Source organism: Chaetodon auriga, chromosome 5 (genome assembly GCF_051107435.1).
Source record: "Chaetodon auriga isolate fChaAug3 chromosome 5, fChaAug3.hap1, whole genome shotgun sequence".
NCBI lineage: Eukaryota > Metazoa > Chordata > Actinopteri > Chaetodontiformes > Chaetodontidae > Chaetodon > Chaetodon auriga.
In genome coordinates, this window is record NC_135078.1 from 3,399,392 (window position 1) to 3,420,972 (window position 21,581).

Below are 21,581 nucleotides of genomic sequence, written 5' to 3' on the forward strand. Positions count from 1 at the left end.
ACCTGTATGCATGCGCCCATGTGTATGATGCTTGCACACACTGGAACACACTTTGACCGTATGCCTGCATGTATACACACATGCAAAGAAGATGCTTTTGTATCCACTAGCCATGCACTGGTGGATTACAAAATCAATCATTCGCTGTCCAAATTTATGTTTTTAGTGTAAAAGCACCTACTGATCGGTTATCTGCTGAATTAGCTGTATTAAAGGCCCACATACCAGCCACAGCCAAACATGAACCTGCATTTGGCTGTTGGCTGGGCTTATTTGCAACCTTGCACATCTACTGCACAGGTGCATGTTTGTTCCCACACACACAAACATTAACACAGATACACACAAATGTACTGCATACAAGCATGGCTGTGAGAAATGAATATTCTGGCCCAAGTCTCCACATCTGGGTGGCACTGAGCCCCCGCTGTCAGACCTGGATCCAACAATATTCTGCCTGCTGCCTCTGAATGTCTTCAGCATGTTGCCATCCGTCTCTCCTCCACAGTGCAAGGTCGGGGCTCTGTTTAAGCCATTGCTGCCTCTGACTCACATGCAGGAGAAAGATCTGCCTATGATGTTAAACAGTGTGGATCCTCCCAGCATGCTTCAGCCCCAGCCCAAAATCCATGCCAAGTCCCAGCCACTGACCAGACCTAGCTCCAACTCCCTCAACAATGGAGGCACACTGTAAGTTCAACGCTTCAGGAACTGAAACTTAAGTGACCGCATCAAGACTAAAAGCTAGATCCAGAGTAGAAGTGTGACTTTACAACATCAGCACATTAAGCCAAGGTAGGTTTAGATCCCTCCAGGCTGAAAATGAAGTCCTGACTCAAAGATAAAGACTAAGTCTAAAGTCCATTCTTACAAAGAAAATGCAAAGGTGCACTGCAGTTTCAATTGAGTGTGTGTTTGAAATCTGCATGTATTCAGTGCCTGATTTACTTAGAGAGCAGCAGCTCGTTACACAGTCAGCTCCTGGACTGATCCTGGTAGTGCCCTCCACACACACTGAGCTCAGTGATTAACAAACTCAGAAACAAAATTAAATTTAGTGGTCTTGATTAGAAAATATTTACTTTGGCCACAGTTTAACTCCACTGGACAAAATTGTTACTGTTACTTTTACTGTTACTCGAAATATCACTCATAGAATTATGCCATTACAGTCTTTAGCATATATCTAACTATTGATTTATTCAGAGGTAATAAAAATGTTAACCATTCTCCGCCTATAATTTATGTGACCTTCTGTTAAATTAATATGCAAATAGGAAAGAGGGAATATGCAATGAGAGACAGCCTCGGTGCAGCAACAATCAACAGGTTAAAATCTACTCTGATCTATAAATCAGTCTGAACGTTGGAGGACTCTACAGTGGGACCACTGGAACATATATGTCCTCAGTCTGCCTTGACAGTAGCAAAGTAGCTAGTGGTGATTTCCAACCCTCTGGAGTCTGGAAGGACATCTCAAATCAGAGGATTACAGGTTTACCAAATGGGGTTCGATTCCAAGATTGTTTGCTGTACATTTTATTTGGATCAGTGTATCAGCATATTGTATAACGCGTATGGACACCAAATCGAGGCAGCTGGACTTGCTTTGGATTCTTAAAGACATTTGGCCACTCATGCGAATACCAGTAAAAGCAATAAAAAATAATAATTAACTCTATATATGTACATTATATACAAGAAGAGTATAAAAATGATATTGCCTTGAGTATTTGAATTGAGAATAGAAGATATGGATAATAAAATTTGTACTATTGCACAGTCAAAATATTGAACACAGTAGAAAAAGAATATATAAGCACGGTAAAAGAAATATGTAATATTGCACAGATATTTACACAGACTTATGTATATTTGCAAAATGTTAAACATAAATAACAGTAGTGCAGACAGGTTTGTGATGCTGTGATGTGAAACAACATCAACACGGTGCTACATTAAATGATGTTGGAGTTAAACAGTCTGACAGCTGTTGGAATGAAGGACATGTGGTAGCGTTCTCTCTTACACACTGGATGCAGTAGTCTGTTACTGAAGGAGCTGCTTAAGCCTCCCACTGTCTCATGCAGGGGGTAAGAGGGGTTCTCCATGATTGATGTCAGCTTGGCTAACATCCTCCTCTCACCCACTTCCTCGATGGTGTCCAGAGAGCAGTCCAGGAGAGAGCTGGCCCTCCTGACCAGCGTGTTCAGTCAACAAAACCCCCACAATGGAACAAAAAAAAGCTGTAGCAATCCCACAATGCAATGCGTCATATTTTTTAAATGTGTATTAGCTTTTTTGATGAGAGCTGCAACATTGTCAAAAAATATATCACATTGATATGCCTTTGATTTTGACCGAAAATCTCCACAGACAGTGACAGATTATATGTATAATGTAACATGAACACGGCATCACAAAACATATGGAGTGCTAAAAGAGATTCTTAACAGAGAAAAGTTTGAAATGCATTTGTTTGTTCACTGTTACTGTTGTTGCAACTGTTGATATAATATTTAAAGAATAAAGTGTATCAGTCACTCCTGAACAGTAATTCAATGTTTCATCCAGACCACTAAACTGTGCTCACACGTGGTGTGGACACAGCATGAGCACACTTTATGACTAAATCATTCGGAAATGAAATCATCAAATGTTATCGAGTTATCAAATGAAATTCCATTTGGACATCTGCAGACTGAAATTGTTAACCTCTGACCTACAAGATTTACACTGTATTATTATTACTATGGTGAGCTGTGACTGCTGTAACACACAGGCCAGGTCCTGACCACATCAAGGCATCCTCTTCCTGGGTGATGGAGAAACCCAAGGAAGCTCCCCGAGCTAAGACTAAGAGAACCATGTCCAGGGGCCCGTCAGAGGATACACCGGACACTGCTGTTATTCAGGTACCATAGACAGACACATTTCCAACGCATGCTGTCTATTTGAAAATGGACTTCACTCCACTGTTTTCTATATCATTTTTTCCAGGAGTCTCTAGAGGATGCAAATTAGTCATGTTCAGTGCCAGCATGGTCTACAGAGGTTAGAATACTGTTAAAAAATGTAATTAAATGTATGTTATTGTAAACAAATTCCCTGTAAATATACACGTTAAAAACACTTCATGTCACGTGTAAGCCAGGTGAACATTTAAGGAATTTAAAACATTGCAGATGTCACAGAATACATGGACTATGAATTCTTGGATTGTGGCCCGGGCCTTTATTTACCTCAGTGACAGAGAGAACCAGGCCTTTATTAGAAACATGGCTATCGTTGGTAGTTTGATCCCTGCGTCCTCCTTGTTCTTGGACAAGTCACTGAACTCTGGGCTGCTCGCCTGCCACTGGTGATGCACAAGCAAGTGTATTCCGAATGGACAGTCCCAAGCCCACATAGACAGGGACGATGCATCAGGAAGGGCAGCCGGCATAAAAGCATATGCCAAATCAAATATTTTGATTACAAAATCAGATTTCCATGCTGGTTGGGCAGGGCCTGGTTGACAAACGAGATGGAGACAGATGCTCTGCTATGGCTACCACTAATGGGGAACAACTGAAATATTGAAGTCTTGTCATTTTTTAATTACAGCCTATTTGTTTTCTGATGTATAATGTACATTTCTGTTGCACTAATTGCACCTGTTCAACAACAGATAAAAAAATGCTTAATGCAGCTCAAGTCATCGTAGAGTTTCAGTTGTTTACCATCTAACTGTTGGTTAAGGAGGAGAGGAGCAGCAAAAATGTGTCCACCCCACCCCCTTACAACAAATGATGCTAATGGAATCGTGTTTGTGTGTATATCCAGGAGTCGGTGGAGATGAGGAAGATGGAGACCAGTGCCAGCAGTACAATCCCAGCCCCTAGCTCAGGTCTGGAGAGCCAGGGCCGGGCTGCTTCTATGCCTCGACTCAATGCCGAGCTGCAGGTAACACCGAGTAGAACCTGCATTCAGTCACTTGCTCATTAAAAGTGTTTGGGTTTAGCTTGAGATGAGCATCTTAAATATCAGTATCAGAAAGTTTTAATGCAATAGGTGAATATACTGAACGTTAAGATTTAAATAGTTAAGATCATACATTGATCCTGCACTGATTCATACTCATGGACTATAAACACCAAAAATATCCAACTGAACTATTGGATTGATGTTAAGAAATAAGCAAGTAGAAATGTTGGCGTGTATGTTTTTTTAGTTTTTTTGAAGCAGTTTTATCTATTTTCTTAGTGGGATTGTAGATTTATTTAGTATTTACATCTGGGATTTTTCAGTAACCTTGCACCATGTCTACACGGGAGGCATACCGTAAACAGCACATTAGCAGAGCAGCAGCTTCAGTCCAGGATCTACACAGGATGTGATCAGGCACAGCAGGTCACCCACGTTTTGGCAGTGCTCAGATTCCAGTATACAGTCACTTAGTTACCTGCATAAAGTGGAAGAAAATAGGCTTGAAGCATAAAAATATACATAATTAATATACTTAGGTATAGTATACTGTGGTATAGTGACATATAAATATAGATATAGATATAGATACATTAGTGAAATGTGAGATGTTGTGTTATAGTGCAACAGGTCAAACAGCTAAATCAGAGAAATTATTTGGGCAGCAGAGGATACTGTTTTACTAATCAGGAGCATAAAATATATGATTCCAGATGGAGAAGACTGCATTAAGTAATGATTCATTTGTCCATTCATTCGTCTGCACTCACATTATTTGTTTACTTTTATTCATTGCCATGAATTATATTTCCTCATAGTTATTCTTTATATATGGAGAAAGGTTGGCAAATAATTTTGTTTAGTGTTTCTAGACAAAGTTAAAATTGCACCATACCTACACCTCCGATTTCCACACAAACATACCGCTGTGTTTGGAACTTACTTCATTTAACACTGGAGGTGTTAAATATAGCTGTACCTACATTCCTGAGAATAAACCAAAACAGCACTCAGCCAGTGCTTTTTTCTATCAGTGCAGTCAGCTGTCACATAGACCGTTTCTACTGAAAAAGCATGGAGGAGCTGGGACTCACTATTCATCAAGTCTAGGCTGAAAAATCTAAATGGATCTTTCACTAGATCCTAAGAAATATAATAAGCTCCTCATTTCCTGAGTGATGTTGATATTGATCGATTCATACATTTAAAGTGCATTCCTTACACAGTCCAGTTGGAAGAACTGTTGTTGATCCTGCTCTCACTGCAGAGGAGAGGTCTACAGTAATCAGATTAGATTCTGGCAAGCTGCCAGCTATTTGTCCAGTATCGTTTTTCTCCTGCTGCCAACTGAAAAGATGATAGTGGCTCCAAATGACTTTGGGCCAAAGATTTACTGCGAGAGGAAGATGGGTAATTGGGTTACTGTGGAAGACAGAAACTAGAGTGAGGGATTAATGAAAGGATGGAAGGAATTAGGGCGGGGGGATGCCTTGTTGACTTGCTGTCTTATTTTTCTCACCTTTTGAAACAGAAGGCCTTTAGCCAATTCAATTAATACTGGCCTTTTGGAAATTGCCTGTTGCTGCTGAGTGTGATGGGAACTGTACCGTGCAGCCTGAACTCTGGGGCTCCGGCCTCAGTCACAGCAGTTTATCTTTCATTCTTGCTAGATTGCTTTTCTTTTGCTTAATTTGAGCTCAGCTTTTCCAGGATCAAGAGATGACATCTGTTAAGACCTGTTCTCCTCTTTGAGATCCTTCTTTGTGCTGTGGTGACATGGAAAACCTCAGCGAGTCAGTCAGTCTGACCTCCTGCTCTGTTCACAGTGAAGAAGAACAGAAAGCAAAGCCCACACTCAGTTACTTTAAACCAGCTGATATGGGAAATTAGATCCTGATTTTGCAGTTTCAGCACATTTTAGTACATTATGTGTAGAGCCCCATTTTAATTAGCAGGCTATGCTCTTGTCGGTCCCTCTCAAGATAACAAGGCAAGAACAGAAGAAATCGAGGCTAATTTGTTCTTAGAGATATCTGTGAGAGTCACTGAGGCAAGACTCCAGGATGTGCTGAAAGATGCAGAGGGACTGAGTGCTGTGCAGAACCACACAGGAAAAATGTCTCTGTTGCATCGTGCAGTGCATCATTTTGTTTTATTGGCAGCTGATGAAATGTGTAATAAAGGTCACTGAACAGTCCAGGATTCAACTGATGATAATTGGTAATATATTATGCAGAAGTAACAGTGATAAATATATTTCCTTATTTCCTTTAGTGGACAAAAGTGCAGTGTTGAGGTACCTCAGTGTTTCTAAGTTATGCTGCTTTTTTTTTAACTCCACGAAGTTCAGCTGTTACTTTGCAGATTTAACATTCAAGATGTGAGAAATCAGAAAATCTGTTACTCAAATAACTCACATGTCCATCCATTCACCAATTTACTGCTGCTTATCTGGGGCAGGGTCATGGTAGCAGGAAGCTAAGCAAGCTAGTCCAGACATCCCTCTGCCCAGCAGCTTTTTCCAGCTCTGGGGATCTTGAGGTGTTCCCAAGTCAGAGGGGATGTATAGTCTCTCCAGCATGTTCTCCTACTAGTGCAACATGCCCAGAAAACCTCCATAGGGAGGCATCTTGATCAGATGCCTAAACCATCTCAGCAGAGTACGTTCAAAGCAAAGGAGTATAAGCTCGACTCTGAGCTCTGTCCAGATATTGAAGCTCTTTACCATATGTCTGAGGGTAAGGGAAACTCGTTTTCAGTCGCTCACACCATTCTACCGTCACACTCACAACATATATTTCAGTCATCGTCTCATGGTGAATCTACACATGGCACCTTGCTGTTGAGGAGCTTCTTAATGACTTTGTCAGGGATATGGGTGACACTTCCCACAAGTCTTTGAATTCTACAGAGAACATATCAGTTAGGTTGCAGAGGTCATCAAAGTGCTCTTGCCACGACTCAACAATATCCCCAGTCAGGGTCAGGAGTTCACCTCCCCTGCTGAGCACAACCTGGGCCAAGCCCTGCTTTCTCCTTTTGAATTTTCTGATTTTTGCCACAACTTTTTTGAGGCCATCGGAAGTCCTCTCCATAGCTTCCCTGAACTCCTTCCACACCCGGATTTTTGCTTAGATGACCACTGAGGACGTTCTGAGGAGCCAGTTTCCACCCTGAACAACTCCAGAAAAGGACAAAGTCAAGCCCCTCTTTAGGAATGTGTTTCCAGACCTAGTGCTATGCCTAGAAGTGAGTCCAATTATATCTAGTTGGTCCACTGTACGCACTAATTTTAGCTCCTATCCTGCCAGAGGGGTGACTTTCCACATCCCCAGAACCAGTCTGTGATGCCCAGGGTCAACACACCTTGGTCCCTGCCTTTGCGTGCCACTGATGCACCCAATCTTGCCGGTGCTGGGCTCACAGGGCAGCTCCCCCATGTGGCTCTTTTGACCTGTGCACAACTGGGTCCCATAGGTCATGGATGGGTCCCCAGTTTCCCTGTTCCGGGCGAGGTTCTGCAGCTCCTTCTTGGCCCACTCATTTGTCACCTGTGAATTGTTCTTGGTGTGGTCCCCCCATCGGGACCAATTTGCCTTGAGAGAGGAGCTGTTGTCCACAACAACACAGTACCAGAGTCACAGGAACACAAAAAACACTCCACTGCTATAGGTGGCCATTCTCGCATAGGTAACCCAAATGCACAGCATATATTATATCGTAGTTTGATTTAGAAACTCAACATGAATATTCTGCTTACTTACTTGTTTCTGCTTACTTACTTGTTACTTAATGTAACACTCATTGCAATCACAGTACATTTACTTTAACTGATGCTGGTGAAGTGCGTTTTGGTGCTAATACTTGTGTACGTTTATTAGTTTAAACACAGGATCTTAAAAAGGAAAATGAAAATGCTGAATGTGTGAAATTAATATTGCATTTTTGAATAATGACCTTATATTTGAACCCACTATGTGTTGCATATGAAAATTTCTGACTTTCATGCTCACTGATGGTGATATCAAAGATGACATTATGACAGACAGCAAAGCTTGTGACCACCTCTTCATTACCAATTATATAGCATGATATGACAAAAGGGCTATAATTATCTAGAAATTCTATACAAAGTGTCTTTAAATAAACTAGTTGAACACTTCTAGAATGACAAACGGTAGCTGCTGCTGATGTTGCTATGTCTTTTTCTGCTGTTCTTTCTCTCCATTTGTCTGGCCTTTATCTCTCTCTTTCATAACAGCGGAGCCACTCGCGCCACTCTCCAGGGATCCACCTAGCTGTATGTACACACTGTCACAAAACATACGTGCTTGTTTGTTGTTTGACATTCTGCTGATTTATCTGGTCCCACTTGGTGAACTCTTAAATCCACAGTTCCGGACTGTGAATCCAAATACATTGTCATTAAAATTCAAGATGGTAGTATCAGATGATCACATGAACTCAAATGGGTTATTGTCACCATACAACTAGGTGTGGTGTTGTTCTGGATCATGAGCCTGATTTGTATATGGCACCACACCATAAAGCCCCTCTATGTAGCTGTGGCATGCCCCCAAGTGGCATTTTCATTCAGACTGCACTGCATGTGTTACTTACCAGCATTTCTTATGCTGTATAGTTAAGCAAATGACTTGGTACTGAATCAGTCAATGCTGCATGTTTGATGAGTCTATTTCCATCTTCTGTCATCACACATTCCATCTTACATTCTGTGTGTAAGATGGAAAAATACACAGGGTCCCAGCAGGGCCGTAGCCAGGATTTTAGAAATAGTGAGGTTCTGCCCCAGCAGAATCCCATCTGTAAGACATTTTTGACTAGGTATGTAATTCTGATAGAGGAATTCTGGTAAATTTTATTTATTTTGCCTAATTTAGCGCTTTTCGAATATATTGTGTAAGAATATATATATCTGAATCAACCTTTAAAAGGTTAACAGTGTTAACAGTCCTCAGTGGTATTGTGTAATTCCCTGGTCCAGGTCATCATGGGCAGAGTTTTGATGGATAAACTTAATTGAGATGGATAAATAAAAAAAAACTGCATGCATCTGCTAATCTCCAAAGACCCCCTAAAGGCACATTCTGTCATCCGTGTCCTCAGAGTTTGGTAAGCTATAGTACTATCATCCAATTACATTAAAAAAAACAAAAAAAATAAAAGTGGAATAGACATCAGTGATCTAACAAATGATTGTAAATACAGGGAGTCTGTCCATGCTTAAACTTCATTAATTAAGTCCCACTGATTTGAATGGAACACCTGCTCCTTTATCCTTCAGTACACAAAGAATTGTTGTTAAGTCAGAGCTGTAGGTGCAGGCTGGCCAGGTGTTCCCACTGCCACAGTCTTAATGTAAAGATCACCGAAGTGTTTTTATTCCCTTTCTAAAATATTCAAAGCATTTCATTTCAGGTCTAATGCCTTTTCTTTGGTCAGTACCTTCAATCACATGGTTGAGTAAAAAAAAAAATAAAAATCTTGTTTTAATGTGTAAACATGCCATCTGTATGAGTGAAAGCAGTCAGTCCCTGATCTCTGGAGTGTCTCAGTGCAAACTGTAAGTAAACAATGAGCATATTATGAACCTGAGTTAAGTGAAAACTACAAGTACTGTCTTGCTGGATGAAACTTTGTATCAGAGATGATTCTCATGGAGCCTCCCTTTGTCTCCTTCTTTCCTCAGTCTGTCCCTGATGCCAGCCCAATGAAGCGCTCAGCTTCCACTGTGGCCCCACAGCGGCCCCAGGAGGTCAACCTGAGGGACTACACCCTAGAGAAACCCAGCCAAGATCGACCCCACCACCATCACCACCACCACCGCTGCCACCACCGCAGAGACAGAGATAAAGACAGAGACAGAGAGAAGAGACAGAGGTCTTTGGATACACCTCTGGGTGGACAACAGCCCACCTCTGCTGGTTAGTCAGCATCAACACACAACCTGAGAACACAGTATATAAATACTCTGTGTACCCTGGAGTTCCATTTGTTGGATATTTCCAGCAAAAAATAGCGAAGGTCTTACTCATCATGTCCTTTCTAAAGCATTTTTGCTCTTCTTAGGACCTTTTTGGTCTAAAAGACTGAGCTTAGCCAAGCTATCTGCCTGCAGGCTGCACCCTTAGATTCTATGTATAGATATGAGAGTGGTATCAATTGTGTCATCTAACTCTCTGCCAGAAAGCCAATAAGTTTACCTCCCCAAATGTCCCACCCAGTGGGACTTTCAGTACAGATATGCACATACCAGTAACATACAGAATACAGTTTGCAGGAAAGCACATTTTTGTTGTAAGTTTTGATAACACAGTCACTCATTTCTTTCACTTTCATTTTGTCTTTTCCATTCATTTGGAAATAAAATGACAAAATATCTATGAAGAAAGAACACTGTTACAAAGTGCCAAGGTAATTAGAAAAAAAGTTACAGCATGAGTTGTGAATGCAAGGTAATATGTATTCAGGCAAGAGTTAAAAAAAGAAACCAGAGAAAGATCACAGTACTTCACAGCCATGATTTTATCCTTGTCATAGAACAATGTAACGTCCACCTCTGTGGAAAAGATGGACACAGCACCTTTTGTGTGAAAACACGAGTCGTGTCTACCCTGCAGGGTCTCAGCTGTGATAGAGATCAGCAATGCTCTCTCTCCTGCAGCTCCATACACATGCTCTTTATTACTCAGATAAAAGAGACAGACAGACATGAACAGCCAACGACCCAGTAATTTATAGGCAGCCTCTCTGCAGGGCAAGGCTGTGGAGAGGGAAAAATGTCAGCAGAGGGGATAGAAGCCCTTTGGTGTTACAGTCTGTCTAAATTCTACTGCAGTGTTCTCCTTTTCAATGGGGGAGTGGTCCAAGAACCAGCTGCTCATGGAGCTTTTGCCATGCAGATAGTGTGCATCAGTGGGATTTTACAGACTACTTGTTGCTACTAAGTGGTATTTGTGGACTGTAGATCCTAGTAGCAGAAAGAAAGTACAAAGAATTGCGTTCTAATTAAGCTTAGAGGAGCACCTAAAATAGATTGTAAAACAAAAAAATCAGATGCTGATACTCTACACTAAAAGCAATGAAACACAGGTTATGAACTGTCCAAAAGAAACTTCCTAAAAATTAAGCAGGGCTCACCATATTTGTGTTTTAGCCATGCTAGCGCTGTGGCTCTGTGGATGGCAGTGTTGGTCTGTTGGCCCGTCACTTTGATCCAGACTTACACAACTATTGGATGGATTGCCATGAGGCTTGGTGGAGACATTGATTCCCAGAGGTTGGATCCTTCTGATTGTGGTATTCCCCTCACTCTTGCACCAAGGGCCACAGCTAGATCAGCTAAATTTAACATTGACTAGAGGTCCAAACTCAGCTTCTTCATAGTAAACAAAGAATATGACAGGACACTCTTTCCCTGTGTACATGCCAGCACTGCAAACAGAGTGTCTAAATATCTTTATCTTCTAAATAAAGCTATGTTTTGATGAATTCCTGTGTTCGTGTGGACTAGGCTTCAGTCTAGTTTAAAAGTGATTTCCCACACATGCACATGTGCAGTCAGGGTTTTCCACAAGAGCACACAGTTGAATTTCCACACTTAAGTTCCAATTCACCAAGTAGACCTTCTTATAGCATTTATCAGTTGTAAGTAATAACTTTACTACTGCTTTATATACAGTACCTATTGTTTAAACTGAAAAAGAAGAAAAGAATAATAATAAAAAAAAACTCATGAATAAGTCGTGGATAAAGTCATTGGTAAAAGAAAGTCAAGAGTTGCTCGCTCTAATGAATCAAACCAAGTCAATTGTATTTATACAAGCCAATATCACAAATCACAAAAATGCCTCAAGGGGCCTTACAGTCTCAGCAGATGACAAACCTGAGCCACACAACCTCCTCTCCACCATGGAGACCTGGAAAGAGGACAGGCGATACAAACTCACAAGAGACAAAGCTCAACCACATAGATATTCACACAGGGAGGAGAAAATAACAATAACAAGAGGGAGAGAGAAACAAGGATGACATTCACTCACTCAAGGGGGAGAGAGAGAGACTACAGGAGAGAGTGAATTCCTGAAGGACGAAGATCCAGATTCAAAACATCTGGAATGAGACACCGACAGCGTGGAGAGAGGTTCCAGGATGACCAATGGTGCAGCACAGAGAGGCCTGAATGAAAAGAGAGGACAGGGAGGAGAAACTAGAGAGAGAGTTCGGACACTTGAACACAAAGACATCAGAGGGTTGGGGAGATGAACAAAGTTGATATTCTCCTCAGCAGGACAAGCGTGGACTATAAGTTCCAGCTTATAGATTTGAGTCTGCTATAGATTTCACTAAACCATTAAAGAAGCATCAATCATCAACTCTGCATACACTGTTCTTAAATTATTGATAAGGAGTTACGTGCCATGAAAATGCTCATAAACCACGAATTCTGCAGTAATGAATGTTCATAAGTCATTAATACAGTTAATGGCCATAAATCAGGCATCTCCAAACTATTCCACAAAGGGCCGTGTGGCTGCAGGTTTTTCCTCCAACCAATCAAGAGCACGAAGTCTGACCAATCAGCTGTCTGAAGACTGAGATCAGCTGATGAAATGAGTCGGTGTGCTGCTGCTTGGATGGAAAGAAAACGTCCAGCCACTCGGCCCTTTGTGGAATAGTTTGGAGATGCCTGCCATAAATGATCACATGGTCTGCAGTTTTAAATGTTCCTCAATGAAGAGTCAGTAGTTTCCAACTTTCTAATAAATACATTGGTGTCAAAATGTCTGCTGTGACTCAGGACTGCTTCTTACTGAAGAGAAACAAATGTCTTGATAAGTAGACTAGAATGCAACATCTTGACACCAAAAGACACAAAAGTTAAGATTAAAATACTCTGTAGAACACAGAAGCATCACCTTGTCCTCGTCCACAGGTGCTCCAGGAGAACCAGCATCTGACCCAGCTGCCTCCAGAGAGCGGGCTCACGACCGCGGACGCTCCCACGAGAGGAAACACCACCACTCCTCTGCGGACAAGCAGCGCTACTACTCGTGCGACCGCTACTGCAGCCGGGAACACTGCCACACCAAATCTGCCACCGCCAGCTGTGCCGCCTCCCCCAGCGAGGGGCAGGAAACCAGCAACAAGCAGGTGGGAAGGCACAGGCCTGTAAAGTAGGTACAGACAAGGCTTTAGACCAGGTGAAGGGGATTTAGACGTGTGTGGAACTTGATCAGAATGATACCTTGTATTCAGCTGAGGTTAAGGCTCCTCGTTCCATGGCAGTGTTGTAGAATGACGTGTGTTGGCAGTATGTGCAATGCTAGGTCTGAAGATGTGGAGACAATTTGTAGAATGAGCTTACATCTGATTTGATGAACGTCATCACAGTTAAACAGGTTTATATGGAACATTTCCGTTCAGCACTGAGATCCTTCAGCCTCCAGACAATCGGTTCACCTCCAGCTGCTGAGGACAAACACTGAATCAGACCAATGACACCAATGTCAATTCAGTTGCATCAGAGATAATCCCAACCAATGCACTCTTTCCTCCTGTTTGAGTAATCTGATAAAAACTACAGCAGCAGCTGTTGGAGGACATCACTGGGACTTAAAGGAACTATATATTTGTGAGTTTTTAGAATGGATTCTTCATTTGGAACCAGCAGACAAAAACAAATGGCCTCGTGGAACGTTCATTTTTTCTGTGAGGTTTGTTTGTTTAAGTCAGATTTCAAGTTCCAAGTCGGATTCATCAAACTCTCTTAAGTGTCTCATAAATCACTTGTTTCAGTCTGATGAATGTCGCCTGTATATATTTAAACTCCAAATTCACTGACATGATTTGAGGTCAAATGTGTGTTTTTTCCTCTGCATAGAAAGGCGAACTTTCCTTAGACCAGCATGGAACAGTTAGTGTGCTGAATGTAGGAGAGGCAGTTTAGGAGAGAGACAGAGTAAAAAGGGAAATTGAATACAGACTCTGTCTCAGGTTTACAGCGATCCCTCTGCATGCTCTTATGGCTACTTTCTCCTCTGTCTGCCTGTAGTGCAGCCTCTCATGGCCTTTCACTTCTTTCCCCACTTTCTCTTTTCATCATTTTCCATTCATTTTGTATATCTATCATTCCATTTCCATTAGTGCTTCTTCTTTCACTCTCTTTTCTCTGTCTGTGCCCTCTCCCTCATTTGTTCTCTGTCATTTTTTGTGTCATCACATATCACATTTTGGTGTCCTTCCTTTCCTTCCTCTGGTGGCCCTGTCCCTGTTTTCCTTTCCTCTCTTACATATTTTCCTCATCGTTCTATCGTTTCAAATTGCTTGTCCAATTTTCATCTAGGGCAGTGGTTGGGTTAAAGGCAGCCCAGTGGCACTGAGCTCCAGTTCTAGCACGCCAAGCCGTGGACGTCGGCAGCTCCCCCAGACCCCCCTCACCCCGCGGCCTGGGGTGGCCTACAAGACTGCCAATTCTTCCCCCGTGCACTTTGTGTCCAGCCAGGCCTCTCTGAGTCCCGGTCGGCTGAGCCGCGGCCTGTCGGAGCACAACGCACTCCGGCACAGCGGCTCCCGCCACTTCCCCTGCCCCGTCACTCGTATCAGCTCCGAGCCCTTTCTGGGCCAGGGCCATGACGAGGCCCTGGGCAGCCTCTATGGCAGCCTCCGGGAACAGCTGGACGTCTTCCAGGATGCGGCGTCACTGACGCCCAGCCCCGGTGTCGGACACTCATCTCGGACCGCACTGCCTCGCATGATGGGAGCCCTGCTTCCTGCTCCGCAGCAGAACCTTGGGGTGCCCAACGGGTACCACTTCAGCTTTGGGGGCAGCACCAGCCCAGGCTCTGGCGTCAGGGCACCCAGGTATTACCAGGAGGCAGAGGAGGACGAATGGTGCTAGCATGGCTTTAAACCAACCTTTTTAATGCATTTTTGAGGAATTGTGATGAGTTTTATCATCTTCTTTGAAGGCTTTAGTTTACATTGTCACTGTGTGTTTAATGCTGTTGAATCCTAACTTGGAGAGCTATGGTTAGGGAAACATTCTAAACAGGGAGAAAGTTTGACGTGGGTAACATTTGAATGTGAACAAAAAAGTGTCATCTTTAGCAAAGGGCATGTAGCATTATGGAACAGACGAGTAGAATTTTTGCCAATCTCAGATGTCTTAAAGTAGCTTGGTTTGCTTTGACTTCAGTGCTTTGACTTCAGTGTTTTCTTGATGCCACCATATTGATCCTCAAACAGCATTGCATTATGAACCCAGATTTTACAGTGCATTAAGATGATATCTGCTGATTCTGGAGGAAAAGGGAAGAAATATTTGGATGCTGTAGATAAACTAGCAGACCTGCTGTGTGTCAACCATAACTCCAGTCTGTATTCAAGGGAAACACGAGCGTTAATGTGTTTCGCTTTTGTGGTTGAGGGTGGTTATTTTACTGAGCAGTTAAACTTTATTCACATTAATGTTCAAAACTTAAGCTGTGCATGCTGCTTTGCTCCAAACAGGAGTCTTCGGAAATAGTGAAAGGGTCTGTGCAGCTAACTTTGTGGCTTAATTGCTAATATTAATTAGCAAAAACGTTAAGCTTCATTTGTGACTTTGACACAATATATGATCACCTTATAAGATTGATAAGGCTAACATGTTAGCAAATGGTTGCCTAGCATTCATTTGGAGTGATGTTTCCACTAGTGACTCTCCTTTTAACTCTGGTTTGGTTTCCACCAGCTCCAGAGAAAAACATCTGGCTCATTAGCTGCTCAATGCTCGACTGTGTCCACCAGCTCATCTCTAACTGTGTCTGTCTGCTGTTTGCTTCTGAGCAGGTAGTGTACAGTGGAGTCATCAGAGCTTTTTCACTGCTGAATCAGCAGCTGCCTGCGGCTAACTCTAACCCTAATGGTTAAAGACATCAGGACACTCATGGTGAGCTGTGCACAATCCTCCAAATTCTTATTACAGCTAACAGCACAACATGCTGTATAACAGACCATTTCATTTTGAGGCTGTAAGGTTACTTACTGACAGCATGCTGAAGGTTTGAAGTGCGTTTGAGAGTCAGTATGGCAGTTTCAACTGCAAGTGATGGCACTGCAAGTCATGGAAACTGGACAAAAAGCGGGTCAATAGTTTGGTGAAATGACAGTTTAAAATGTTAGAAAACCTTAAAGACATTATGTCACTGTATAAACAGCTGTGTTGTTCTTTAGTTTAGGACTCTACCATTCCATGATGATGCCTAATCCTTTATGACATTCCCTTTGTGTCAGTCGAACAGGTGAAGTGCTGTCACACACACAGCAGTGATTGTTTTGTCCAGTAAACGTTTCTTGCAAACTTCAAGAGAGAAGCATCGCATGGTTTTGAAAAGTACCAGACTGACCGATTTGTTTTCTATAAAGATTTCCTTGTAGATGTTCTCTTTTCATTGTGTGCATTTTTTGTATGACATGAAAAAAACAAAGTTGTGTTTGATGTGAACTGCTTACGGTTTGCCATCGTTTCAGGTCTAATGTTTCTTACAGACTTCTTTGCGATGTTTTAAGACAAAGTGCCTATCCTTTTAGATATACTGTAGAAAAAGATGCAATGTCAACTGTTTTCTAATGCATCCACACTTGAGTCGACGTTTGGTTCATTCTGTATGTAGCTCTGCAGGAAACATGTACAGAAAGCCTTATCTGCGAGCAGAGAAACGACACCTACAGTACGCTTAAAAGACAGGAATGGAAAAACGACCTTCTGAAAGTCGATTATTTTTCTTGTTTTTGATAAACCATGAAATCATGTATGGGTGAGGAAGAATCAGCATAGTGGAAACACTATGTGAACATTTAACAGCTATGAATACTGCATAAATATATCAATCCAATTACATTAATGCCAGTAACACAGTGTGCATGTTGACCTGGTCAGCTACCTGCTATGACCACCTTGTAGATTTATTTATTTATGTTTGTGTGTGTGTGTGTGTGTGTGTGTGTGTGTGTGTGTGTGTGTGTGTGTGTGTGTGTTTGATAAGGATATCACAGTGTCCTGTGTGTTGTGCACCTGGAATCTGAAGCAGTGGAGATTAAACAGTGTGTACTTTCTCATATAGGACCCAGAGTAGCAAAGGGGCTTGCAGTCTGACTCTTAATGGATATCTGAGTCATGCCGGGCCCCGTGTGTGCATATATGTGGATAAAACTGACACTGGTAAACATCAGCTGTTGCAGATATATTTTGCATTTCTGGGTGCAGTTTGATGTTTTGTGATGTTTTTTTTTTCTTATTCTCATGTGTAACTGGCAAAAAATTGATGTTATAATGTCATGCCAAGTTATTTCCAGCAGCTACTGTACCATGGAGTTTGATAACAGGAGATGTTACAGCGATCTAGTTCATTGATATTACAGGCTTTGGTGTCACAATGGAAAAGTTTTGTTTGGTTATGTTTTTTTCTCGATCTGCCACTTTGCACTGGTGTCAAAACTTCACACAGGGAGAAAACTGATTGTAAAAGAGGCAGAGTGACCAACTTCCTTACCCACATTAGCAACAATAGCATTATTAGCTGTGTCCCAATTCCATACCACACACTGACTCCAAGATGGTTTGGCATATGTAGTGTGCTCACAGTGGAGAAGCTGAAGTATTCTCAAAGATGTCAGAAAGCACACTGAAACCACTTGACTCTCTGGCATGCTGTTGATGGACAATGCGATTTGTGAGAGAACCTTTTTTATGGGATCAGAAAGCCTGATCGACATTGTTACAAGATGGCGACCACAATGTTGTGGCTCCACAGGAGCCATTTGCAACTCTCAACACATTTTAAGAAATGAGCCTTGAAGAAGCTTGAGGAGGACTGTGGAAAACAAAAAAAGTAGTACAAGTATTGAATGGTTGCTCAAACACATTTTGCCTTCTTTTTGTCCAGTTGAATTGTCATTCCAAATAACAGTTTGATTGATGTCTGTTGATGCACGTCTCATCATTTCCTGATGTATCTAAGCTAACATCAGTCAAGCTATCTCGAGTAAGGACCTGGGACACACCTAATATGTCCACATACACACTTTTGATTGAAAGCAAGAAGTGGATGCCTTCTGCTGGGGCTTGTTAAAACCCATTCTGGAAAAATGAGGAAATTCCTTTAGAATTAGAAGTTCTGTTGAAGTAGGAGATGAGGCAGACTGAGGGACTCTTGTCTTGCAGGCTCAGCTGTATATAAAAAGCATAAAATACTGAGACAGTAAACCAAGTTTGAAATTCTGTGTCAAAATAACCAAATCTCATCTGAGTCTGTGAGACTGGAAAGAATGTTTGCACTCCAAAAGATGAATTACAACCCAAATCACCATTCAACTCCAGGAATGAACATAGGACCACAGACTGATATGTAACAATGGTCAGAAGAGGATCTGATGGGAGTCAAGGATGGATTTTTTTCCTTCAAGTGGTTCAACTGGCCAACACCTGCCCTGCTGCCTCACTGAGCTCTGCTTCCGATTTGAAGGAAGAAAATCTCCAGCTGTCCAATTTCTAGTAACATCCTCACAACATCTACGAGTCACAGAGCTCTGAGGACTGTCTGTTATGCCTGAAACTGTACTCTGCTCTGAACTGGATCTGTGGGCTGATTTATACAAAAACAATATTTGTTATATGCAACTTGCTTGATACACATGACAGGCATCAACATCATATTGTCTTTTGTGAAACTGTGATCTGTTGTTGTGCTTTCACATCATGGCAATCTGCAACATGAGGGAAAGATTTGAACCTTTGCAGCAGCTGATTGACCGGGAGGTATTTGTGGAGGATTTTTTGAGAGACTCAGCAGGTAGTAGGGGAAAACAGGGGCCTTGTTTAACCAGAGACACACATTATATGAGCTAGACACAAGCTGAAAACAAGAGAGTAGGGCTATGCAACAAGACAAACCCATTTCTTCATCCATTCTGTAGCTTTACATGCTGGTCTCTTCACATTCAGGCTTCAGCATGATTGTGACCAAATGTTTTGTAGAAAATGCTATGAAAAAAAAAAACAAAACATGCAAACACGAAAGACTTAAAATGCATAAAGGCACAAAGTGTAAACAAAAAACAGATTATCTAGAATATCTAGGATTACAGCAACTTTATACGTATATTTGCATGCATAACATTTACCCACTTCGACAATGTCAGTGACAATCCCATGGCTCCAAATGGGAGGTGTGTCCTGTTGGGTCACAATAAAAAGGTTTTCGTAACGCAACCTTGAATACTGTCAATGTGATTCTTTTCATCAAAGACAGGAAGACATTCTTCTGCAGATACATTTTACCATTCTGAAAGTTTTGTCACACTATGGCAAAAGAAAAAACGCAAACAACAAAAAAAAAGAAAAAAATCAGTGAGATATCTGTACCTCCTTTAACTATGCGGCCTCTGTATTGCGTCAAAGGAAACGTACCTGTGCCCACGTCTGGACCAGTAGGCTACCAGACATTACAAGCAATCCAATCTCTTTATTTCTGCATACCATTGGCAGTGTAGATGTGGCTTTTCTTGAGAAAATACTAATGTTTGCATGTTCTAATAATGTATGTGCATGTAGAAAACTTAGTACTTTTAGATACCATGTGTTATTTTGTTGTTGATTTTTAATATTTGATATAAACTGTGGGGTTTGTTGAAAAGACAAATTTCTATTAAAAACAGTATTGAACATTCTTGACAGTTCCACCCCGTGCAGCAGAACTGGAACATTCCTTTCTTTAGGTCTTGGGATTCAGTGAAATATTTGTTTGCCTGATTTTCTGTTTCTTGGCCAGACTTTGAATTCTGCAGTTGTTTCTACATTAAACATTTTGTATGAAGCAAAGCTCCTTGAAATAAAAAAGAATGAAATGAAACTGCCTCTTATGAACTCAATGACGTGAGTGTTTGGATGCACTTGTGGTACACTGCCCACTTAATCTGCTGGATGACTGTGAGAGGGATGTTTACTCCATTAGACTGAGTCTTGTTCAATCAAGATGTGCTAGAAAGCTCAAGGAGGAAAGCTTGAGGTAAGATTAGTTTGGGGCAAAGATGATGGGCTATATTTGTTTTCAAATTGAGACATTTGCCTTTGTTTTTTAGTATTTCAACCCAATGCAAACAGCCTTCACCAGTCTCATATTGATTTAGGCCTTTTAGGCTTATAGTGACAGTGTTGCTTATACAGGCTCTCCCTTCTGATACACTGAGCAGCAAGCTAGAGGATCATATTATCTGGGGTTAAAATTAAAAGATAAAATGCAAGAGGATTGTAAGACCATTACATGTTGGAAAGAAGAAGAAAATTGGAACACTAAAGTGTATATCAAAATGACTATATTATGAAATAGCAGTTTGAAAATGGAAAATGATACTTCAAATCCTGAAATGGAAAATTTTAAATCTTAAATGTAAGTATTCACATTAAAGGTTTTAAGTGTAGACCTTTGAAAATTAAAATAAAACCATGTCTAAACACGTGAAAGAGAAAAGGAATTGTTTATTGCTTGTCTTGGTTGAATAGCATGAATGAAAACTGGACTTAATGGGAGACAACAGTCCAGGCCAGAAAGAAAGAAGAAAGACGGAGTGTCCTCCTCCAGTTGTCAGTATTCACTGGTGCAGTCAGTCAAATGAACTAAATGAACAGTTTCCATCAAACTGAGAAAGTGTCTTTGTCCATATTTGTGACTTGCTAAAAAAGTTAACTGGCATCTTTTCAAAATCAAGCTCTCAGTCCTCCTGTGGCCAGAGCAGAGGATCAGCGTTCACGTGATGCTGGTAAAGCCTTCGTTCATATTTAGATATACAAATGTGAGCGTGTGTTTATAATATAGTCTATTTACTTGTTTTGCATTTGTCAGCAGTGTTACATTCAATACTCGATTCATGGTATGGCTTTTGTTTTGATACTGCTGACCGGAAGTTACCCTGTGAAGTCTTTCTGACTTGACTAGCGTGCTGAAGTCCTGGCCAGTCCATCACCTGGTGATGGTGAAGTGACAGCAGGCACGATGAGAACAACAATGAGACGTTTACCAGGAAGAAGATTTTAACGACGCGAGTTTAATGTTGTCTGCTGTCAGACTTTTTGTCGTCCGGGGCTCAGAGTAACGACGAGGCCATGTTTTCAGGGCGCAAAGTGCAGCTTTTCTTGCTGTGTGTGTACATACTGGCTGTGGACGTGATGCATGGAGACACGTGGAGTTTTCAGCGGACAGGTAAAATACACGTTCATGACAATAAGTAGTAAATAGTTTTCGTTAGACTTGAAAGTTGCTATTGAAATATTTCAGAAACAGTGCGGCTGTTCCAGAGAACCATGAAGCTCAGTAGTTTCACTGAATAGCCTTCAGATTTGTTCCAGTTTTATTCATTGCTTGTTGGGAGAAGGTGAGGAGCTTATAGGTCAAAGTATAAATACATTTCTGATGTAACCCAAATTATTTCCATGCTGTGTGTGAGCTCTCTGCATTCAGTGGTCCTGACAGATCCCTGGAGATCTGTTCCTGAGAAGGTGAACTTGCGGATGCTAAAATTGGGATATTGACTTGTAGTACCAGGTTCTTCCACTG

The 21,581-nt window shown here is 41.5% G+C and overlaps 1 protein-coding gene across 1 annotated transcript in view; it reads left to right on the forward strand.

Annotated features, from left to right (window-relative positions):
- cacna1ba (calcium channel, voltage-dependent, N type, alpha 1B subunit, a) overlaps positions 1–19,880 on the forward strand; it is a 141,431-nt gene extending 121,551 nt beyond the window's left edge. The window contains exons 43-49 of the mRNA XM_076730100.1: positions 509–690; positions 2,783–2,915; positions 3,826–3,945; positions 8,228–8,266; positions 9,677–9,911; positions 12,923–13,140; positions 14,333–19,880. Of these exons, the coding sequence (XP_076586215.1) occupies positions 509–690; positions 2,783–2,915; positions 3,826–3,945; positions 8,228–8,266; positions 9,677–9,911; positions 12,923–13,140; positions 14,333–14,887 (1,482 nt within the window). The 3' untranslated portion in view covers positions 14,888–19,880. The remainder of the gene's footprint in view (positions 1–508; positions 691–2,782; positions 2,916–3,825; positions 3,946–8,227; positions 8,267–9,676; positions 9,912–12,922; positions 13,141–14,332) is intronic.
- The last annotated feature ends 1,701 nt before the right edge of the window (positions 19,881–21,581 follow it).